Below are 18,136 nucleotides of genomic sequence, written 5' to 3' on the forward strand. Positions count from 1 at the left end.
TAACCCTAAGCTGAAGGTGAGGAATTCAGCTCACTTTCAACATTTAGCAGTTTTATTGAGTGCTTGCTTACTTATGCCAGGCATTGTTTTAGTTAACAGGCAAAATGTCTCTCTATTCTCTGGACCATATAAAAAGGAATTCATGAGCACTCTTTCTTCATTCATATGGAAAAAACTAAGGGCAGGGAGATGAAGAAAGAAAGCTTTAGGGTTTAATGAAAACTCCAAAATATTTGCTGGGAGTTTTAGCACCTCTTTGTAGGAACATCTGAACTTCTGCAATTACTATCAAATGGAGGGGTGAAATACAGAAGCAGTTAAGTATAGATACCAAACTAAAAAGTCAAAATCCAACCAATGATATATTTTAAAGCCCAATGTGGATTTAGTCAAAGTTTTTGACTTAATCAAATTGAATTGTCGAGAATTCATTCAGATTGTATAAAACTGACAAAACATATTTTCAAATATTTGTGGCTGAGCTTTCTAACTTAATTATATGAAATATATCTTCTGTGTAGGTCATATCCAAACCTACATTCGTCCATTCATATTTTAATTTAAAAAGTTTGCAGTAAAACAAAACCTCATGCTCAGTCATTATATCCAACTAAGCACAATCAGTTTCATATGCGCTTTCCTGTTTTCTATTGCTGACTCACTGTGCACCTGTGGGTACATTGCTTCACCTCACTGAGCCTATTTTCTGTTCTCTGATTTGGAAATTATAAAACCTATGTCATAGGATTTTTAAAAAATAAAATACTAGTATGTGTTGAATGTGTTAACATAAACGCACTACATACAATTGAAGGTTAAGATTAGCCACAAGTTTGCCATAAGTTCAGGCTTTAGCATTTTAATGGCTGAAAAGCAGTCTTAATTTGTAATTTTTTTTGATTCCAGTTAGAATGCTTTCCAAACAATTCTATCAAGTTTTTATACTGTAAATTTTAAAATACGGCTCACATATGCTTCGTCTTTTTTTCAAATTACCTTGTACAAAAAAGTCATGTATGCCTGATGTAGTTTAGCCTCCTGAAAGATAAGGAAACAATCAGGAATATCAAGTGATTTGATTCTCTAAGAAGATATTTGAATAAAAGAGTTATCTATATGAACTTTTATGACCCCTCCCCGCTGAGTTTTCACTAGATGAACCTCTGTACCCATATGAACACTTGTGCAAAATGTTCCCAGGACACCTCTGAAGGGGAAAAAGAATCCACTCTATTGCAGTGAAGGAGAGTGATATGGAAAAGTCCATTTTTTTTTTTGACCAGGGATATTTCTGTGAAGCAATTCATAAGAAAGTTCATTTCCCTTTCCATTTTTTTAGCCATGTTTTGAAAAGAAACATTTTTTTTTAAGATAGATACAAATGGTTGTCAGATGACTACAAAATACTTAACTTTCTTCTTGAGCCCTCTATTCCCTTTTACAAAATAAAAACTAGCCATGATCTATACTGGCATAGGTGTATAGCTCCCAGAACTGCTTAATCCCACAGATGCAGCCACCACCTGTTTGAAAAACTAAAACATAACCCCTTCTCCAAAAAAAGAAAAAAAAAAAAAAAGATATTTGCTTCCCCAGTTGGTACTTTCTAGAAAATAAGTTCAAATTATCACCAGGGAACCAATACACTTTTATTCTTTGTCATAAACTAATTGATGAGTTCAATCAATGGGTAGTAAAGAAACTTAAAAATTTTCAGACAGTGGCACGCTGGGCCTTTTTTCCCCCCTTTTCCTCAATTTTAAAATCTTGCAATATTTCAGTAACTTCTTAGATTTATTTCAACAATCCATGCATCTGGACTAAGGATTTCTCCAGAGTTTGAGAATCACAGCCTAATAATTCTTTTATTTATATGTAGTTTGGTGTCAAATTGGGGTCATGCTTTACCAGCTGCTACTCCCTTCTATATCTTTGATCTTTAAAGAAAATTCTTGTTTTAGCAATTACTTCAATTTTGGGATTTTTGTTTGCAAACCTAGGTAAGTGACAGAAATGTTTTTTCTAAGTTTGAGATATATCATTATGTTCCTTCCTCATCAAACAAAACACGAAAGCTGGCACAATTACTTTTAATGACTTTTACGAATTATGATATATTTAATATATTTTCCCAACTTAATGAATTCTATATAACTTTTAAAATTTTGGCAGTTTTCTATACCGAATGTGCAGTGTCCTATAATTTCCTCTTTGTCTCTTAAAAGTGTAAGAATCATGGAAAGATTGATGCAGTGTCTTTTTATTGTTCTAAATGCTACAAATAAACTGGGCAAGGTGGTATATGCCTATAATCTTAATGACTCAAAAGGCTGAGAGACTGGAGGGTAAGTTCAAAACCAGCCTGGGCAATTTAGTGAGACTCTGTCTCAAAATAAAAAATGAAAAAGGCTGGGGAGGTAGCTTAGTGGTAGAGCACTTCTGGGTTCAACCCCTAGCACCACAAAGAAAAACCTATGAATAACTACTGCATTTTGGATTGTATTACTCAAATCCAAGGTTACATCTTCCCAAATACCCCTAGTTTGTTTTTTTGAGTATTACTATATGCACACCATTACAATAGGGGCTGAGCTAGGCTCAGTGGCACATGCCTGTAATCCTAGGCTCGGGAAGCTGAGACAGGAGGATGAGAGTTCAAAGCCAGCCTCAGCAAAAGTGAGGTGCTATGCAACTCAGTGAGACCCTGTCTCTAAATAAAATATAAAATTGGGCTGCAGATGTGACTTGGTGGTCAAGTGCCCCTTGAGTTCAATCCTGGGTATCAAAAAAAAAAAAAAAAAAAATAGGAACAGACTAGAGAAAACATGTAGAAATAGGACTGCTAGATAAAATTACAAGATGCTCAGTTAAATTTGCATTTCAGATAAACAGGGTTTTTTGTTTATTTTGTGGTACTAGGGATCAAACCCTAGTACCCTTTATCATACATGCTAGTCTACCACTGAGCTCCATCTCTAGCCCTTTTCATATTTTATTTTTGAGACAGGGCCTAAATTACCCACACTGGCCTCTAATTTGTGATCTTCCTGCCTTGGCCTCCTAAGTAGCTGGGATTATAGGTGTGTGCCATGATGCCTGGCTAGACAAACAAACTTTGATATTCGTATGTCCCAAATATCACATATACTGAAAACACTGTTTACCAGTATTTGAAATCCAAACTTAACTGGGTGCTCTGTAGTTTTCTTTGCTAAATTTGATAACCCTTTATAGAGAACACTTATTCTTCAGTATACTATTTAATAGGAAAATTAATGAATAACATAAGGCCATATCTAATAAGTACAATCACACTCAGGGGAGGAACAGAAGAGTACCTGGAAGAGATGGCAATTAATGTAGGTCTTGAAAGATGACTAAATTTTCAAGTGGCTTAACGTGGGCAGGTGGTTTAATGTGATGACTTTGGAGTTCAAGTGTCCTGAGTTAAATTCAATATTCATCACTATCTGTGCAACCTTGGACACGTTACTCAAGCTCTCTTTATTATAAAATGGGATACTAGTACTTTTCTTACAAAGCTGCTTGAGGATTAGAGATAACATATATACAAAGCACCTGGAACATGAGGCACTCCCCCAATGGTAATTCCTCCTTGTCACAAGGAAGGTTCTTGTCACAAATATTCAAATGTTGATATTATGCAGTTAAGAGTAATATTGAATAAGTAATTTTATTTCCATGATCTATTTACACTGTACAAACACTGATGAAAAGCACCCTACAAGTTCACAGTACATTACAATATATTCACTTTAAAAATATATTCCTTTATAAAAGGTTCATAGAACATTTCCATGTCAATATGTGACAAAACTCTCAAAGCATGTCACCAATTATGTGATAACAAGAATGCTTCCAAGTACTGTTAATTTCACAATCACAGATCACCATTTGAATTTTAAATACATACAAGTTTTAAATTAAAAATGAATTCTACAGTGGAAAGTTCTTGAAGCAATACTTATTAGTTCATTAACATATGTACTTTCACAGAGATGTTTTGTCATAATAACCCACAACATCAAATTAATCTGCCCAAAGACACATTTCAACAAGTTTAGTAGTCCAAAAATTCTTGTCACTTGTGGTTGTTTACTTTTTCTTCTTTGCTTGTTCTCCTGGTTCTACTTTGCGCTTTTTTGAAGTATGCTCATCTTTTTCATCATCTTTAAATAGGAAAGGAAGAGTTTCAATCAGTAATTTAAAAAGCAACCAACATGGAAAGCATTAAAATGTCATAGGTTTTATACCAAAATAAACACCTTCAACTGTTAGAATTTCCAAATAAAAATTTAAAAATAATTTTTAGAACGGATATTAAACTCTAAATGAAAACAAACTTTTTTTTTTTCAATTACAGCAATATAAAATTCACAAATTTACCTTTTTTGTTGTTGTTGTTACTAGGGATTGAACTCAGGGGCACTCGACCACTAAGCCACACCCCCAGGCCTATTTTGCATTTTACTTAGAGACAGGGTCTCACTGAGTTGCTTAGCACCTTATGTTTGCTGAGGATGGCTTTGAACTCAGGATCCTTCTGCTTCAACCTCCTGAGCCACTGGGATTACATCTGTGTGCCATGGTGCCCAGTGCACAAATGTATTATTTAGTACTACATTAAAGTAGTTTAAATAAAAGAGTTTCCATGAAAATCAGATTTGCTCTGAAAAATTATTCTCTAATATTCTACAGTATATACATTGCATATTAATGACATCTATACTTTGTAAGAATGGAGCACACTGTTTTCTTACTATAAGAAGGATCAATCTAACCATGACATCATTTAAGGGGTTATCGGTTATCCTTTTCAATCTTTCTTTCCTCTCACAACTATTTCTTTTCCCCCCATTCTCAGCAACCACTCCCCCTTGCATTTTGAAGTTAAAAAGCACAAGTAAAGGTTTCACTGAACCTCTACTTTCAGTTTTGCCATGTGTAGTTCTAATTTTCATTCCTAAGTCAGAAAATTCCAATGGCAACAGAAGAACACATATCTTCCCCTCTTCATATTGTGTCAAATTTGGATGGAGGTAGAGAAAAACCATATATTAAAACAGTGTCCTTGCTAGGTAAGGTGGTACATGTCTGTGATCTCAGTAACTTGGGAAGCTGAAATCAAGAGGATCACAAATTTGAGGCCAGCCTGAGCAATTTAGCCAGGCCCTAAGCAACTGAGAGATCCTGTCTCTAAATAAGTCAAATAAGGCTAAGAGTATAAAAGCACTCCTGGGTTCAATTCCCAGTACCAACCAACCAACCAACCAACCAAACCATCTTTAACACTTCCAAAACATTACTAGTGTCTGTAGCCACAGAAAATTTCCAATGAACAAAAACTGTCAAATCTAAAAAAGTGGATTTTTTTTTTTTCTTTTGGGTGGTGCTGGGGATTGAACCCAGGGCCTTGTATATTCGAGGCAAGCATTCTACCAACTAAGCTCTATCCCCAACCCTGGATCTTTTTATTCTATTAAAAAATCTGCCAGGTGCAGTTGTGCATGCCTGTAATTCCAGGCACTTAGGAGGCTGAGGCATGAGGATTCCAAGTTTAAAGCCAGCCTTAGCAATTTAGTGAGGCCCTGAGCAACTTAGTGAGACCTTTTCTCAAAATGAAAAATAGAAAGGACTGGGAATGTAGCTCAGTGTTTAAGCACTTCTAGTTACTATCTCCAGTACCAAAAACAAAACAAAAAAACCCATAAAATTCCAACTATATGGTTCAATAAAATACAGGGTAGCACAGACTAGTTGCTAATTCCCACGTCCCTACATAAATATGTGGCACTATTTTAAGAATTCCATACAGAATAAATACATCACATGTAGAAGATGTTATGATTTATAACACAAAATTTTATTCATCGCATTAATGAATTGTAGTTTTTCTTGATCAGAGACTCAAAGTCCAACAAGTATCATAAGTGATGCAATAAATATATGTTGAAAGGTACCTTCTTATTAAAAAGTTGGAGAACCTGATATCCAATCACAAACTACTTGAAATACATTTAAAACCTTAAGCCTTCAATTCTCTTCTAATGAATGTACCATACTCAGAACAATTCATTTTTTAATGAGGACAATAATTAGTATCAAGTGATCCCTATTCATTTATCTTCAAATACAACTTGGCAATATCATTCATGTCTCATAGAGCACTATGAATTTATATAAGCAATACAATAAATACAACTCATATCAATAACTCCAATCTGGAATTTCAAATCAAAGTTTTAATCAGTAGTTTACCATGTACACAGAAAAATACTGACTCTACAAGTTAACTGATACAATACTCTATTTAAGCCATGAACTTTTTTGGGGGGGGGGGGGTAGGGGGACTGGGAATTTTAACTCAGGGGTGTTTTACACTACTGAGTCACATCCCCAGCTCTATTTATTTTGAGACAGGGTCTTGCTTATAAAACAAAGTTTAAGTTGCTTAGGCTGGTCTTGAACTTGGGATCTACTTGCCTCAGGCTCCAGAGTTGCTGGGATTGCAGGCATGCATCACTGTACCTGACCAGGACGTTTGGCTTTTTTTAATATTTATTTTTCAGTTGTAGTTGGACAGAATATCTTTATTTATTTACTTTTTTTACATGGTGTCGAGGATCGAACCCAGGGCCTGTGCTTGAGAGGCGAGCACTCTATCGCTGAGCCACATCCCTAGCCCCAATATTTGTTTTTTAACTGGAGTTACCATCAAGGTTATATTGAGATTATTTTCAGGAATGGTAATAAAAAAATTAAAAGCACTTTCTAAGCCTCCTATAAAATTCACTATTAACAAATATTGAGAAGATGACCCCAAGACACTTCTCCTTCTCCTTTTATTCTGCCACTTATAAGTAAATTTACTGATAACAAAACCACAAACTACTGAGATTGAAAAAAAATAACTTCTATCAGTGATTTAAGTAGAGGAGCTGATGCCATCTAGTGTCAAGACAAAGAATTACCTCAAAAACCAGCGCAGGAAAAACAAATCTGAAAATGCTCATTCATCAACTTTAGGGAGCTTTTGTCACATGGTACTGTTGCACTGGTGCAGAAATAATTTATCAATTATGGAACTCAAGCAGCACAAGGTAAGTGAGTTTAACATCAATATAAACTTTTTAAATTTTAGAATAAATAAAAATAATAAGCTATGTTAGCTAGGCTTTTACAATTACATGCTGATGAAGTTACAAAGAGTATCTAAGCCTTTCTTATCCATGTTTTATGAACACTAAATATGCTGATAAAAAAGGCAGAAGTGGTGGTACACACTATCCCAGCTATTCCAGCTATTTGGAGGCTAAGGCAAGAGGAATCCAAGTTGAAGGCCAGCCTGAGCAACATAGTAAGACCCTTTCTCAAAATAAAAAGGGTTGGGGATGTAGTCACTTGTCCAGTATGCGCAAAGCCTGGGCTTTAATTCCCACCATTGCAAGCCAAACCAAACCAGATCAAAACAACAGTGCTACAAAGCAGCAAGACCTAACAGATGAGTTTAACCTTGCCCAACTCCTCTAAAAAGTCTCTGAAAGAAATTAAATGGCAAAAAAGGCCAAAGGACAGGAAATGGAAGGCAAAATAAAAGTTAAGTATAACATGATAAACACATGGTTTAATTTTTAATTCATGAATTTAAAAAATAAGCAAATCTTACTGATTTTTAACAATGAATCTGAGTGGCTTTTGATGGAAGTCTACAATGGCAAAAACAGAAACCACTTCTAAAGAGGAAGTTATTTACTACAAAAAGAAAAGTCACATTAATAACTACCATTAAAGTCAAATTTGAAAATTGCAGAATTATCTTTTAATCATATGATCCAGCTATAAACCAGCTGAATCTTGGGTCTCTGTCTTTTGCTATTGCCTAATTTACTTTGATAAACAACCATCCTGTGATCAAAAGGACATAAATTATTTGAGAGAATAGTATTTTTTGCCACTTGCTTGGAATGCCTTCTAACTGAACTAAGAAATAAGTTAGAGAAATAATTATTTCTTACTTGCTTGCCCTGGTAAATAATCCTGGCCTTTTCCATAAAGGGAAAAAAATATTAAAGCACCAGCCTAATGACAACCTAGTTTAAATAACAACTCTAGTGACCTTCCTACAGAAACAAAGCTATTTCTCAAGCACTCTAGTTTGGAAAACATGAAGAAAGCACCTTCAGCTTAACAAGGCACAATTTCCATTTAAAGATCTCTTTGAAACCCTAGTCTGCCTATTTTTATCTTTGTGAATTTAGACAAATTATTTTATCTGAGATTGTTTTGTCTATAAAATAGTAAAAATGCAGGCTGGGGATATAGCACAGTTGGGTAGAATGCTTGCCTCACATGCACAAGGCCCTGGGTTCAATCCCCAACACCATAAAATAAAAACAAACAAAAAATAGTAAAAATGCATCATGTGCCACTAATTTATCAAGTTGTTAAGAGTAATTAATTAGAAAACTTGTGTGAAAATTACCTATTTTAGAGCATGTATTTCCTAGTTTTGTGACCTTGGACAAGTCACGTTAAGTTCTCATTTCCACATTTTCCCATGTGGTTTCACAAGGCTCTGTAAGGATTAAAGATTATTTATGCAAATGTACTTTATTAATTATATAAAATATTATACAATAGGAGGTATACTATAAGTGCCCACTTGATTTAAGATCTCCAAAAAAGGATGCCATTCACTAAGCGTATGCTTTCATTCATGACTCCTAATACACACCAGGAGACTACTGAAAGAAAAATTAGGTAGAATCAAAACTGGGATATGAACATTTGCCCATTAGTTAATCCTTCTCTTAAATCATAACTCTCTGTGAGGCTATAAAGGGAACTACATAAGTGGTGCTTGCACTGTGAGATCAGAAATCTGTTAGAAAAAAGGCACACCCTTTCTAAAAATGGATAGTCCAAAACATTATGTTCATTAAGTTCAATCTGACAATTATTTGCTAAATACTTACAAAGTAATAACTATGATACAACATACAGAGGACCAGGATCCTGTTGATGAATTTATTTTCATGAAGGAAACAGACTTATGAAAAAATAATCAAGACACAGGTGATAAATGACATTAGCAACATTAGCATATATGAAGTACAGAGGAGCAATTATTAATTAGAAATTACACCTGAGATAATTATTATTATTTTTTGAGCTGGATTTTGCAGGATGAATGAATCTACCAGCCAAACAGGGAGGAAAGAATATTCTAGACTAAGGTGAAATATATTAAAAGGCAGAGCACCATAAAATAGCATGATGTATGCAGTTCTGAATTTCAAAATCTTACAATGTTAGAAATGAGGTCCTTCAAGATGATGATAAAGAAGCCAGGCATGGTGGTGCAAGCCTATAATCCCAGCACCTTGGGAAGCTCAGGCAGGAGGATTGAGCGTTCAAAGGCTGCCTCAGCAAAAGCGGGGCATTAAACAATTCAGTGAGCCTGTCTCTAAATAAAATACAAAAAATAGGGCTGGAGATGTGGCTCAGTGGTCTAGTGACCCTGAGTTCAATCCTGGTACCCAACAAAACAAAATGATGGTGAAGACACAGGCAAGGCCTATCAAAAAGCTCTTAAGTCTATCTTGTGTTGAAGGGTTTTAATCAGGCAAATTATATAATCTGTGACTTTTAGAAGCCTCAACTACTAGCTGCAGTGTAAAGGATGAAACCATGGGGTTTAGAGTTCAGAGGCAGAGATTCCTGTGACAGTTCAGGTAAGAAATGAAATTATGATACTATGAACTAAGACAAGAAAACCAGATCATTTCCTTCCTATTACTATGTAGTGATACTTAAATCCATCTTATCACACTGATTTTTAGTTCTAAAGCACAACTGCTTTAAATTGAAACTGTCAGCACTTCACAAGTGCAATCACAAGAATCCATGAATTAGTTCCTGTTGTTCTAATAAAATTATCATAAATCATGTAAACTGATTGTGATATCAGAAATTTCATTTTAAAACCTGAATAATTTATGATGTTTCACTTTCAGTAGCAAATACTACTGGTTTAGATATCAGACTTCGATTTAAAATTGAAAATATCTTTTTCAAAAATAGAGCACAAAGTATCCAATGTCCATTTCAGTTTGTCAAAATGCTAGGTTTAAACTTTGTTCATTAAATATCTCATTCTTTTTAAACCCATCACAGGGACCAAGATAACACCACCAGAGCCTAATTCTTCTTACCTGATTCTAATGTCTCCTCCCCTTCTGGTAGAAGCCTAGCTTTCTTAGCATTCTGTGGGGCATCATCACCATTGTCCTCATATATGTTCGACCATTTTATTGCCATATCCAGCTCTGGAGGCGGAGGTTTCTTCTCAGTAGTGTAGGTCTCTGGAGGTGGCACATAGTTTGACTTCCATATTTTGAATTCCTTTGGAGGCTGTTAAGTAAGCACATTAAGAAGCCCTGTGACGAACCGAGGTTCCATGATTAATATGAGCACATGCACCTCCCTGCCGTTCGATTACCGTGCTGACTTTTTTTTTTTCTTAAGGTTTAAAGATACATTTTTTTTGCATCAAAAACACAATACTGTTAAGTGAAAAGCCAAAGGGTTCCCTATATGAATAAAGCTAATAACTTTTAGTTACCAAAGAAGAATCCAGTCTCAGATACTACGCCAAGGCTGACCCCTTCAGGAGGCTGCAGCAGACACTGTCTTGGAGGCAGCACCGCAGGCACTTCGGCGTCAAAGGGAAGGGGTCTCGGGGAGAAGCTGCAGCGAGGGGGGCGGGGGAGTCACCACCGTTAGTCCTCGCCCCGCGGGTGGGGGCACCGAGCGCGGAGGTTTGGGTCTCCTCACAAGGGGCGGGGCTGCGGGTCCGGTCCGACACCCACCAGGATGGGGAGGGGACCCGGGCTCCCTAGGGCTGGAGATGGGAGGGGGTGGTGCGGCATCCCGCGGGGGACGGGGGATGACTGCGTGTGGGGGAACGGACTGCCGGCCCCTAGGACCGCGCTTAGGAAGAATGGGGCGGAGGCCGGGGCCAAGATCGGGAAACGGGGTCGGGGACCTCACCTCCTCAGGCGCTTTGACGACGTGCCTCTCCCAGTCTATCTGCTTGTTGAGCGGATTATAGAGAAAGGCTGGGCGAGTCACGCTCCGGAACAGCTCATCGGGTCCGGGCAGTCGATTCTCTGCCTTGTTCCCACAGCCGCCCGCCGACTTCGCCAGATCCGGGCCCTTCTGACTCGCTTCCTCCGGCTCGCTGTTATCCTCCTCGCCGGAGGAGTCTGAGCTGCTGCTCCCGTATGCCGCAAAATAGCTCAAAGGATCCTTCTCCTCGGCTGCCATGGCGGCTGCGCACGACGACCCACGACTCTGCCGGAAGCCGGAAGCCGCTTCAAGACCCTCCCCACGGTTGGCTCCGCCCCAACTCTTGCAATTGTTTCGCGGTCTGCGACCCCTGGTGGTTGGGCTGCGCTTCTACTCCTGGACTGAGAGCTGGAGGCAGGATGCGACAAATCTGTTTTTGCTCTTTCCCAAAGAGACCTCAGGAGAGAGGAGATTCTGAGCCAGTGGTCCCAGCCAAACTTTAAGCATTCAGTAAGTTTTACTGAAGGCATAGAAAGCTAAGAACTTTTACTTTTCAGTGTTACTCTAGTCACTGCCTAATAAGGAATAGACTGACAGGAGTAATGGAAACATAAGGTTAAGGGAATAATTCTATAAAATGGACCCATTGTGCTGACTCCCACTTTCTCTTTTCAAAAGCAATTTATGAGCAGCCCTGTCCGAGTTACATTCTTCAGTAAACAACCTGTTACCTGCAGGGGAAATGCAGGTCCAAAATGTCAATAAAAAGAACATAAGTTACTCTGAAGGGTGGGACTTTTGTGACCCTTACACAGACCAAATCCCAGAACTCAGGGTGATAAGGGAAAGTTCCCCTAATCATAGAATCTATAAGAATAGGTTCCCATTAGAACCAATCAGTTTAGGTCACTTTGACCTAGAGTTGACATGCACGGTGGGGACTTGAAAAAAAATCTGATGTCATCCTGTCAAAAGCCAAGGGGTGGACCTGGGCAGAACTTTGGAAACTTTTCTGGAGCCCCCCCCCAACAAAACTGGAGGTGCACTGCCTCTCTCATCTCTGAGAGGACCTATTGTCTCCCTTTAGAGTATCCCTCTTTGCTTTTACTTTTCCTTCTAATAAGTTCATTCTTGTTACTGATATGTCTAAAATCCTTCTGGAATGATTGGAAGAATCAGATAATGAAGTGGCGGGGAGGGGGCATTATGCACTAGAGATTAGAATTTCTTCCAGGTTCCTCTTTCAAAAAAAAAAAATAATCTTGGTGTGCTTCCCTCAGTTGATATGAAGCACTTTTGGGAGTGGTGAAGGCCTTTATCCCCCAAGAAAAAAAACAAATCCTTTTCATTTGAACTCATTCAAATGCACTCTGAAGAGTCTCTCTGATGAAACACTCTTGGATTGCATCCCATTTCTCTGGGGGGTCTTCTGAACTTTCTGACTTCCCATTATCAGCCTCTTTCCATGCCTGCTTTATTCCTTTATGGACCATATATGTTGGTGCTTCCCAACATATTATCTTTCAGCAACACTTGCTAACATTTTGTAGAGGGTGTACAAAATTGCATGTCAGCTCACCTCTTTCCTTGGCATCAAGAATCTTATGCTGTGACTCCCAAATCTGGGTCTCTAGCCCCAACCTTTTCTCACACATTCCAGACCAAACCTCCACTGGCTCTTAAACTTTCCACAGGCACATCCTGCTGGGACCTTAATGTTTTACTTATTGTAATAGTACCTTGTTTTTCCATATAACTTGTCTCTGCATTGTGTTCTTTGTCTTAGAAAACTACATAATCATGTACCTATCTACCACAGAAACTAGAAATCTTTGACTCTAGTGAACTAAAGAGGGAATGATACTCAAATGAAGTTGGTGTCAGTGTAAATGTTTAGACCCCCACTCAAGCATGCCTGCTCATTCAGGTGATACTCACCTTCATTTAAAACTTGCAATTCCTCCCCAGAGGTAGGCTACAAGGACAAAGATATGTCTATCTTCTTCACTCCTCTATCCTAAATCTTATAGGACAATGTCCATGAACTCCTTGATGGAAGGAATGGATTGTGCGTTGTTTATGTTTATATTCCTAGAACTTAACTCAGTCCTGTCTACCAAGCAAATGATCAATATATACTCTTTGATTATAATAGTTTACCAGGAAATATGTCTAGATAATGGTTTCTCACATTTTTCCATCCAAGTATGTCTATACATATATATGTATGTGTGTGTGTGTGTGTTTTGAACATTTTAATGTAGTTTGAATCAGCTTGTCTGATTCATTTCAGTTGAAACTTGGGAGCAGGGACTGCTTCAGCTTCTCTGCCTTCTCCTTGTCTGTGATGACAAAGGTATAAAGGTATCTGCTGCCTCGAAATTTAAATTTCACATTATCCTTGTTTTTCTTGATCTTGACAGATATGGCATCCTTTCGCCTGGCTGTGAGAAGAAAATCTTCGATTTCCTCAATTTTCTGTGGCATGGCTACTAGACGCGCCAATGGCACGGACTGGCACAGCTAATGCCGAGAACCTAAGGGAACGGAAAAGAGTGAGCCTTCCGTTTCCAAATGCCTATATTGACAGAGGAAAATTAGTCCTAAAGTGCGGTTTGGGAGTCCCTCAATCCGCCTCACTTCTGACACCAGTTGCAAGTTCAGAAACCACCCTCAGGTTTAATAATGTGGCAGGACTCACAGAACTCACTGAAAGCTATTATATTCATGGTAATAATTTACTACAGCAAAAGAATACAGAGAAAAGAAAAAGGAAGAGGTAGATCTGTCTATCTAGGAGTGTTCTACATTCAAAGCTTCCAGTTGTCTTCTGCCAATGCAGTCATGAAAAGTACTAATTTCTCAGGGCAAAGATATGTGATAATATACATGGAGTATATTATCAGAAAAGCTCACATAAGTCTTGGTGTCCAGAGTTTTTACTGGGGCTTGGCTATATTGGTATGGAGAATACCTACATGACTGAGCTGTCTCCAGTCCCTCCAGAGGTCAAGCTGATACAGTGTGGTCCAAAGTCCCAAGGACATACAATTTTGGGAGTAAATACAATATAGTATCTTGAAAATGTATGCAAATTTTGCACAGTTGTCCCTAATGCAGTTCTTTATTTTCCTAAAAGATATTTTAAAATGGCTTAATTATTGAGTAAAATTGGTACTCTAAGAACATAACTACTTTTATGACTTTTAAAAGTGGCCCACTGTTGAGTATTACTGGGGTTGGGGCACCTAGTTTAAGCAACACAAGTCCTTGTTATCAAATCCACTAATAGCTCCTGTGTGACCAAGTCTAAGAATCACTTCCAACTTGATATTTCAACAACAGAGGTCTCCTTCTTGAAACCCTTAATTTTCCTGCCATTCCCTATATTAAACACTGGAGTTCTTTCCTATTTCACAGGGCCCTTTTGGGGTTTTTCTGTTGCCTTTTTCTTCATCTCACCTCTAGATGTTGAAGCACCTTAGGATCAGGCTTGGGTTGTCTTCTCTTTTTTATCTACCCTACTTTTCAAAGTGAACTTTCCAAGTCTAATGGCTCTAAATACTTATTTATGTTAATTCTAACATTTATAAAATCAGTCCAGTTTGGTAGACCAAACTGCTTTATCTAATTTCATACTTCAATGTCTTAAGAGAAGCCCCTGAAACTTTAGCATGGTTGTAGTAGATTGTCCACAAAGATGGCCACTGTTATGATTTGGATATGAGGTGTCCCCTACCGAAAGCTCCTGCATTATGCAAGAATATATGGAAGAACAATGATTGCATTGGGAGAGCTATAACCTAATCAGTCCATCCTAGTGTGAAAGGAATGAGTAGTAACTGTAGGCAGCAGGGGAATGACTGGAAGAGATGGGTCACTGGGGCTGTGGCCTGGAAGGCGTCATCTTGTCTGTGACTCCTTCCCCACTGTTTTTTGGCTGCCATGAATGGAGCCTCTCCTTCACCCTTCTACCTCACCTTAGGCCCAGAGTAATGGAGTCGGCTGTCTATGGACTGAGACCTCTGAAACTGTGAGTTGCCAAAAATATTCCCTCTTCTAACCTGTTATGGTCAGGTATTTTGGTCATGGTGATGAAAAGCTTACCCAAACAGCCACCAATAATTCCTCCCATCCCTGTGCATATGTATCACTCTTTCCATTGAAGGTTGGAGTCTACTTAAATCTTGGCTGGCCCTGTAGCTTGATTTAATGAATATAATGCTTCTGTTTTGCTTTCTTGGAGTTAGTGAGCCACCTTGTGAAGAGGTGCAGTACCCTGCTAGAGTTAGCGTGAGGAGAGGAAGAACCCCAGCCAGTCCCTGCTAGGCAACCATCTAGTTCAGGGAAAACACATGTGAGTGAAGTCATCTGGAATTATCCAGCCCCAGTCTAGCCCAGGAATGACCCAGAAGAACCATAAAGCTAAGCTCAAGTTGATACTAATAAATAAATAAATAGTTGTTATTTTAAGATACTGTTTTGGAGTAGTGCACCAAGTAGCAACAGATCAGTCTCCACCAGTACTTTCCATCTCTCACAGTCTTCTCTATCCCTAAATTGCACCACTATTCATCCAGGTGCTCAGGACAAAACTCCACAAAACTTGTCATTCCAAGTTTAAAAATATATTCCAAATTCTACCACTTTGACCAACTCCACTTCTACCATCTTCATCTTTTGCTTAGAAAATGGCAAGAGTATTCTTATTGTTAATTTTTCCTTATATTTAATAATCCTTAAATTTTTTAATTTTGGAACACTTTTTAACTTACAGAAAATTGCAGGCACAAATTGCAAGGACAAAGAACTTTTTTTCTGACCCATCTGAGATGATGTTTATTATGCCCCCAAACTTTAAGCTTAGTAAAAACGTTTTATTTGTTTATATTGTCTATATTACAAAGACTTCTCATACAACCACCAAACTACCAAAAATATCTGGCTCAGATTGACATGTGGTAATTAGTAGTCGTGTCTTTGTCTCCTTCAACCTGGAATCGTTGCTCAGTCTTTCATGATTTTGTTATTTGGAAGCTTATAGGCCAGTTATTTTGTGGAAGAAACTTGAATTTGAGTTTGTTGTTTCCTCACAATTAGATTCAGGTTATAAATCTCTGGCAGGAATATCTTGAAAGTAGTATTGCAGTCTTCTCACTGCAGACTTTTAGAAGGCACATTTCAATTTGCCCTGACTCAAGAATCTAACTTTGATTTCTTGCTTATCATTTAGTCGGCTAGGTTTCTCTACTGTAAAGCCACCTTTCCCCCTTTTGTAATTAATAAGAATTTTGTTGGGAGCCACTTTGAAACTGTGTCAATATTCTATTCTCTACCAAATTATTTGTTCATTTATTTATATTAGCATTGATTCATGGTGTCACTTTTTATCTAGTGAGTTATGATCAAGTATTATTTTTATTTTGATGTTGAAATTGTTTCAGATTTGGCCAGTGGAAACCCTTCAAGGTGGCATCTGTGTCCTCTGCACGTCTCCACCATTCCTTGAGGACTTGCTTGCATCCTGGAACATGTTTTAAGCTCATCGAATCCAGGGGTGGTTTCACAGAACTATATCTTCAGCCCTTTGTATTTTATTTATTTTTTTTAGACAGATTCTTGCTAAGTTAGCTAAGTTCCCAAGGCTGGCCTTGAACTCGTTATCCTCTGCTTCAGCTTAAGTCACTAGTATTATACACATGAGCCACCATGTCTGGCCCAAAGTTGATCTTATACTGTGCCCTGAAATTAGTCATTTCACCAAGGAATCCCAATTCTTTTTAGTGGAGAATAGCATTTAGAAGCCAAGATCTGGGTGCTGTTCTCATTGCAAAAGGAGATATTAATGTTTCCAGGACTCACCAAGAGACAAAGCTAAGGAATGTTATTTATTTCCATATCCATTCATAGAAATATTGAAAACCTTGAGTTTGCACTTATACCTTCAATTTTAATTCAATACTATAGAGTTTCTTTTAGTTTTCTCTTTCTATATTTGTAGCTTCATTCTGTATCATGAGAGATCTGGGTCCCATTATCCTAAATGTGTTTCCTTATTTGATCAATCCCTAAGTATGCAATTGATCTTCTCTTTGTTGCTATCCCTTTCCCCGTGGAAAGCCCTGCTTGCCCCACTTAGGGTCTGACATCTGCATTACCTATCCTTCTACAGATTCTTTCCTCATACTGTTCCTACCCACTTCTTCAGGTTTGGATGCTGGGCCACCCCTGCAGGCACTCCTCTCCATTTGTGAAATTTCATCTCAAAGCAGGCTCCTGAACTCTCCAGTCACCCTCACCTCCCTATGTTCTAGCCACATAGATCAATACAGCCTTTACACTCAATGCAACTCCTGCCTGGAACTCTCCCTCCAGAATCTCACAGGACAGCTTCCTTTCTTCTATTAGGTCTCAGCTCAAAGGTCGCCTGCTGTTAAGAGGTCTTTCCTGATAATGCTATCAATTCTTTTTTGCAAAAAGAATTTGCCATTTTTTTTTTTTTTTGGTAAAGTTTCTTATTAAAATAAAAAAAGACAACAAACCCACCTTGTAGGATTATTATTAGGATTACAAACAAGACTGCAAGACTACACATGGGTAAACACCAAACACAGTACTTGGCATCCAATAAGGCTGTGATTCCCAAGTTTTGTTGTACATAGAATCACCTGTTTCCATAAGGACACATTTGAAGTTAATTAGTATGGGTGCTGCTCCCCTGTTGACTCCAAAATGGAAAGCAAAGTTTCAAAACCATTGCAATAAAGGACAATTTCTGATCATTAAATTATAATATGGCAGCGACTAGGACTGTAGTGGCAGAGTGCCTGCCTAACATGTGTGAGGCATTGGGTTTGATCCTTGGTACCATATAAAAATAAACAAATAAAATAAATGCATTCTGTCCATCTATAACTACAAAAATTTTTTTTTTTTTAATTATATGGCAAATTTAGGGTGAGGATTTTAGGAGCTGCACTCAAGTTATCTGTGTTAATATCTGCTCTTTCAGAAAGGCTTCATAGGCCACATTTAATAACTATAG

The 18,136-nt window shown here is 37.9% G+C and overlaps 2 protein-coding genes across 2 annotated transcripts; both read right to left on the minus strand.

Annotated features, from left to right (window-relative positions):
* Nucleotides 1–1,624: 1,624 nt before the first annotated feature.
* Nucleotides 1,625–11,385, minus strand: C10H1orf52 (chromosome 10 C1orf52 homolog). Its single transcript, XM_027935154.2, has 3 exons — nucleotides 11,074–11,385; nucleotides 10,236–10,434; nucleotides 1,625–4,190 (listed from the first exon to the last, which is right to left on the minus strand). Exons 1-3 carry the CDS (start codon nucleotides 11,347–11,349, stop codon nucleotides 4,117–4,119), a joined length of 549 nt encoding a protein of 182 aa, XP_027790955.2. The 5' UTR covers nucleotides 11,350–11,385; the 3' UTR covers nucleotides 1,625–4,116.
* Nucleotides 11,386–13,336: 1,951 nt separating this feature from the next.
* On the minus strand, nucleotides 13,337–13,578 carry LOC139707459 (large ribosomal subunit protein eL38-like). The gene has a single exon (XM_071618758.1). It carries the CDS (start codon nucleotides 13,576–13,578, stop codon nucleotides 13,381–13,383), a length of 198 nt encoding a protein of 65 aa, XP_071474859.1. The 3' UTR covers nucleotides 13,337–13,380.
* Nucleotides 13,579–18,136: the final 4,558 nt, after the last annotated feature.

The sequence above is a fragment of the Marmota flaviventris genome, chromosome 10 (genome assembly GCF_047511675.1).
Source record: "Marmota flaviventris isolate mMarFla1 chromosome 10, mMarFla1.hap1, whole genome shotgun sequence".
NCBI classification, from domain to species: domain Eukaryota; kingdom Metazoa; phylum Chordata; class Mammalia; order Rodentia; family Sciuridae; genus Marmota; species Marmota flaviventris.